Source organism: Citrus clementina, unplaced genomic scaffold (assembly GCF_000493195.1).
Source record: "Citrus clementina cultivar Clemenules unplaced genomic scaffold, Citrus_clementina_v1.0 scaffold_6, whole genome shotgun sequence".
Taxonomy (NCBI): Eukaryota; Viridiplantae; Streptophyta; class Magnoliopsida; order Sapindales; family Rutaceae; genus Citrus; species Citrus x clementina.
This window is the reverse complement of record NW_006262139.1, coordinates 17505940-17511939: the sequence shown is the minus strand read 5'-3', so window position 1 is coordinate 17511939 and position 6000 is coordinate 17505940. Positions and strand designations below refer to the sequence as shown.

Genomic DNA, 6000 nt, shown 5'->3' with positions numbered 1-6000 from the left:
CCCTCCCCCTTTCCATGGAAGATTAATTTTCTTTTTTCATTCTCCTTAAAAGTCGCTTGTCAACATGGGTAGTTAGCTCACCTAGAATAACTGAACCCAACATTAGCAATGGGTTCAGTTACTATATCCTTACTTACAAATTAAATATCATCAGATTGTCGAAAAGTTAATAAAATCAGATCATTTGACGGTGCTTAGAGTGTAAAGTATTGTACCCTAATTATATAAATAATAGATCCATCTACAATGTCTTACCCATAACCTAATTCCATCGAATGGTTAAACAAAATCGAATCATCCGATGATGCGGTGACTATAAGATAAAGTACTTTAATTATGCAAGAAACTCCTTACCCAAAACAACTCAGGGGTCCTTTTGTAATTTAACAAAGGAATAAAGCTTGCTGTGGAGAGTGGAGGCTGGAGGGGGAGACGCGAGCAAGCCAGCAACCAAACTAGCAAAAGCTCGAAGTTGAATGTTTATATTCAGACCCCAAAATGAAAAATAAAAAAAAGGAAAAAAAATCATGACTGTGAGTCTGTGAGAGGTTGGAGGGCGGAAGAGATCTGAGGTAATCTAAATTTCTTTATCTAATTCGCTTTCAATGTCAATTTAGTTTCGTATGTTAAAAAATGGAATGGATTTGGTGTTTCCACGCTGTCTGTCAAATTGTCAATGATCTGATTTGATTAGTTAGAATTATGCTAAAGTTCCGTTAAAATGGTGAATGTGTCGAGCAGACTCCACCCAAAAAAAAAAAAAAAAGAAATAATTCTTTGGTGGTCTGGTGTGTTAAATCAATCCAATCTTCTTCCATCGAAGATTATGGACTGGTCCTACAAATTTGCATGCACTGATCTTTTCCATTAATTCTTTGGTGGTCTGGTGTGTTAATAGAAGATGGACATCTTCTCTTTTGTAAAACTAATTTTCTAAGTGCACTAACAATTTTCTGCACACATTCAGGAAATGATAAATAATTGTCTTTTGCAAATTTCGAATGCAAGAATGCTTCTGCTTTGTTGATCACTAATTAAAAAAAAAAATCATTCAGGGATCTGTAACAGAGTGATTCAGCAATTTTTTTTTTTGTTTCCCCCATAGTCAAGAACATCAATGACCCAGCAATTTCTTGTCAGAAGGGATGTTTTGTACTGGTTTGTATGTTTTAGTCTACCTCTGAACCTGTCAAAATGTTGTCTTTGAGGCATCTTAATTTTTAGTTTTCGCTGCTAATTAATCCACTCTCTAAATCTTCCCCATCTCCTGCAGCGAGAGTCAGCTCGTCAGCCCTCTTAGCCTGAAGTTTCCAGTCTGTGCGGATCAATGTGTATACCATCAAACACACACAGGAGATCTGCGCTGACAGTAGCCCAAACCAGAGTCCTTGGAAGCCAACTTTGAATTTGAAAGTCAAGAGAACTGCAATTGGTAATCCAACGAGGTAGAATGAACATAAATTTATGCGTGCGCCATCTTTAGGACGTGCAGTTCCTGTTAAGACCCCGCAGGCAGCCGTTTGTGGAGAGTTTCCCATTTCACATAGACCTACGATTGGAAGTGCAACTGAAATCAAATCAAGAATCTGAGGCTCGTCCGTGAACAGCTTCCCCCACATTGATTTCAGGACGGTTGTGAAAACAAAGGCAGAGAGTCCTAAACCAAATGCCATGGTGATGCCAATTATGGCTGTCCACTGCGCACGCGAAGGTTGGCCAGCACCCAAGGCATGGCCAACCCGTGTTGTTAAACTGCAGCTTAATGCAAATGGGAACACATACAACAATGCTGTTGTTTGAATAAGGATGCCCATAGCTGCAACACAAGCCTCTGGATTGCTGAGTAAGCCGCAAAGAAACAGCATTATTTCATACCACCACCATTCCAAGCACACAGATATGCAGCTAGGAACTGCTAGTCCCAGCAATGGCCCCCAGCCTTGAAAGAATGAGAGAATTGTAAACCCATGCCAAGGTTTGAGTGAATTTTTCGACATGATCACATAGATTATCAATCCCAGGTTCAAATTAAATGTATTACAGGCCAGAGCCAATGCAACACCTTTGATCCCCAAATTTAGATGTATTGCCAGAATGTAGTTAATGGGAACGTGGAGGACGACAGCACAAACGGCAGCAATCGTAAGGGGAGCCGTGAGGCCTTGTGTTCGTAAAAAAGCCCTTATCGGATGGAGGACAGCTTGGGCTAACAATTCTGGAATGGAGAACACCATGTAAACTTTAGCAACTCTGGAGATATCAGGATCTTGTCCTAAGCGTAGGAAGATCGGTTCAGCATTTAGCCACACGAGTGCAATGGGTATACAAATAAGCAAGAGGAGGCACAGAGTTTTCTGATAGATTTGGCTGAGAACCGAGAATCGTTTGGCTCCGTAGGCTTGGCCACAAATTGGATCCATTCCCATAGCCAGGCCTTTGATGACTGAATTGCCTGTGATATTTGCACACCCAAGTGCCAGGGCGCCTCCAGCTAACTCTATTTTGCCTAAATGACTCAAAAATAGCATAGAAATCACTGATCTTGAATATATAAGCAGTGTTGTTAACACTATTGGGCCTGCAATTTTTCCCAGCACCAATACCTCCTCTCCAACCTGCATCAAATTCATATAGTTAAGTGTTAATAGCATACAAACCAAGTATACAGAAAGATTTAGAGCATATTTGGGGTTGAGGTGTTTACACTGTGTGAAATACAATCATTGATTATAAAATACTTTTAATAGTTATGCTTTTAAAATTAAGTGCTTTGAAAATCTAAGTACGTTCGGAACAAAGTCACATAATAGCTTAAGAATTGGACTTTTTGTTGTCTCCCTTTTGGCCAATGTTGGAATCAGACTACAGTTGGTGAAATGACAAATATTCGGTCACCTTAAAAATATAAAAAATAAAATAAAATAAAATAAGAATTGGAACTCAAGAGCCTTTTCGGTTTATTAAATTCCATGTGTGTCCAAAAGTAAAGTGCAAAAGAGCATGGTTAACTCCTTAAAAGTATGTACTGGAAATTATTCTACTGTGCCCATGAATAAAAATATTTTTAAAAACATAATTCTGTCACGTCAATAGATTTAAATAAGGATCTCGCCATCTATAATTATCATTTTTATAGGGCAAGGTGAAAACTTTTGAGAAGCATTTCATATTTTAATTGCCGGAAAATAAATGGGATTGGGTTTGGGATTCACAGGTTAATGGGTCCTTTTCGTACCCAAATGAAATTAAAAAACAAAATCAGTATGATTCAGTGAATATATAGGATTGATTTGAATGTAAAAACAAATGAATACCGTCTAAGTTGTTATGGCCACCGTCACTTCTAGTCAAAATACGTACAACAAATATTGCTTTCTCTATAAATAATTTTTTATTTTATTTTATGAAGTTTAAAAACAAAAAATGTAACGTAGTACAGAGTGATAGCCTAAAAGTGGAATCCACTACCCACCTGAATTACACAGTTCTTTGTATGGACAAAGCATATCGGTCAATATTTGAAAGTAGCACGTACTTGGTTTTGTTTAAGAAACAGAGCATCACGAATTCCCAATCATAACAACTAAGCTCAAAGAATCAACCAAACAGTAAGTACACTGACTGCTGGCAAGCTTTCTGGCCCAGAAATCAAGATTGAAACTATAACTCGTCTTCCTCGAAATAGGTATCTATCCATTTCCAAAACCCACCATCCCATTTCAGAAAACAAGCTCTTAATGGGAAAATCACTTATTTTCTGTCAGAGGGGTCGTCGTCTAGGGTTATTAAGTGTTTACACATTATGTATCATATGGGGTTAACGAGAAAAAAAGAATATTACTGGTGTAGGTTTGGTGAAAGCGCTTATTTGGTAAGAAAATCACTCTCCTTATATTCATAACTTGTTTCCAAAATAAGCATAAGCTAATTGAATTTTGACATGTGAAAAATGGACTGTAAATATGAAGAAGAAGAGAGAGGCTTGCCTCATTCAATGGCAGTCCACGGAGACCATTCACCGGAAGTTTTCTAAAAATTTCTTGAACGAATCTGCTTTCTGTTCTTCTTGCTCTTATTCTTTCTTCATTGTAATCCCCTTCTTTTGCAACGATAATTTGATCACCACTCACGATTTCTGATGACGCCGCTCCACTTCCCGGACACATTATTGTTCCGAAAAAGTTGACGAACAAAACAATGAAATTAATAAACCCAGAAACAATAGAACCAAGGCCAATTTTTCAAAGAATAAATATCTGGATTGTCGTTGGAAACATGTTAAAAATTTATTAATAACAAAATCTTAGCATATATGTGTGTGTGCATATATTTATGTGAAGGGAAAAAATCTTTATAAATAAAAAAGAATCCCAAAAGAGAAATATTGTGAAGTTGTGTTGAGTGCTTAAGCTTTCAAAGCAACGGCATTGGAAGTAATTTTGAAGAAAGAACAGAGAACTATGTGCATTGGGACATGAAAATAAAGGGACCTAAAAAGCTTGAACATACAAATCCTAGGCCTTGAAATTTATACTCAAGTTGATTGCGATATGGCCACTTAACTTTTTGCTGCATCCAGGAATCTTTATTGTCTTATACAGTGTCTATTTATTAAAAAAAAAGAGTTGATATATCAGTGGACAAAGCAAATAATACAGCACAGTGCTTTTTTATTTTTATTTTTATTTTTCATTTTGATTTCTTTTCCCTAGTCAATAAAATAGGGGAATTCTACACTGAAATATATACTATACAATTTGGCCACACTCTAAGAGGCCACAAATTATGGATCATTGTTTTCAATTTTTTTTTAATTAAACACAAATACAAACTACTCAAACCTAAGACCTAAGCTTTAAAAAGATTGCCCACTAACGAATAAAACTAGGGCCTTGGTTGAAATGATGGAAGCATTTGGTATGACTTAAGTATATATTTTTTTTAATTAGAATTGAAAATGCTTTTAAATAGTGGCGTGAGTTGCTTAATTATCAAACTGAGGGCATTTGAATTGCTATTAAGTGCTTTTATTGATATGGTTGTAGGATCAAGGCTAAGACGCTGAGTATATATATAACTACCCAATAGATCACTCAACATGTCGCGAGAGCTAATATATCTATAGAGTTTTAAAGAAATGATGAATTTTGAATTATTTATTTTCCCATTAACTAATTATCTTTATATTATTCTCTTATGTTCAAAAACTTCAAGCTACCTTATTTTTGTTCAAAAAATGAATAAAAAAATAAGATTTAACAGAAGATGAGGTGTAAATTGAGATTTTTAAAAGTAAGGAGAATGATTTAACAATAATTAATTTATAGGAGATAATTTAAAATTAACCCTCTAAAAAAGTTAATTAAAAATCATTAACTAATTAATTCTCATAATGCATATTGTTACCCTTACATGAGATGAATTATTGCATAATTAATTTTCACATAAAAATAAGCTTAATTTTCACATACCGGCTCCGGACCTGTAGATTTGGATTGATTTAGACCTGTCACTTGCTGCATTTTAATGCAATTGCTACAAATGGGGAATCAATATCTTCTTATCAGATTTTTTTTCACGTTATGGGTTTATAATAAAACACACTTAGAATTGTACGTGGACAAATTAAAAAGAGGAATAAAAAGATCTTTCACATGATTTCCCTAAAGCCAAGAATGATGCTGTCTGCAATATTTCTGGATTCTACTGCTTGGCTGTTTTCCCATTTCATCAGTTATTTGATAGTAAACGATTTCTCAAGTTTACCAAATTTTATCTTTTTATATTATGAGTTTCATAGATTGCATTAATGTCGCTTAATACAAACTCAGTTGAGATGATCACAAAATTTGGTCCCAACAATTTAAAAGTTATACTGTTCATTGGGAGGAGTCAAATTTCGATATTAATTTTTCCGCGAGTAAGTTCATCTTCGTGGGCAGTGTCAAAACGCGTAATGGTAATTAATAATTAGAAAGAAGAAGAAGGAAAAAAAAAAAA

At 35.3% G+C, this 6000-nt stretch overlaps 1 protein-coding gene across 1 annotated transcript; it reads right to left on the bottom strand.

Moving 5' to 3' along the window:
- Window positions 1-1055: 1055 nt before the first annotated feature.
- Window positions 1056-4291, bottom strand: LOC18038000 (protein DETOXIFICATION 53). The gene is made up of 2 exons (XM_024182760.1): window positions 3987-4291; window positions 1056-2615 (listed from the first exon to the last, which is right to left on the bottom strand). The coding sequence occupies exons 1-2, from the start codon at window positions 4164-4166 to the stop codon at window positions 1221-1223; spliced, it is 1575 nt and encodes a 524-aa protein (XP_024038528.1). The 5' UTR covers window positions 4167-4291; the 3' UTR covers window positions 1056-1220.
- Window positions 4292-6000: the final 1709 nt, after the last annotated feature.

Bases quoted from the DNA above. Each gene is read 5' to 3' on its own strand.
- LOC18038000 (XM_024182760.1), bottom strand. From the start codon at position 4,166: ATGTGTCCGGGAAGTGGAGCGGCGTCATCAGAAATCGTGAGTGGTGAT. The intron at 2,616-3,986 runs GCAAGCCTCTCT...AATTTGATGCAG, and splicing joins GTGGACTGCCATTGAATGAG to GTTGGAGAGGAGGTATTGGT.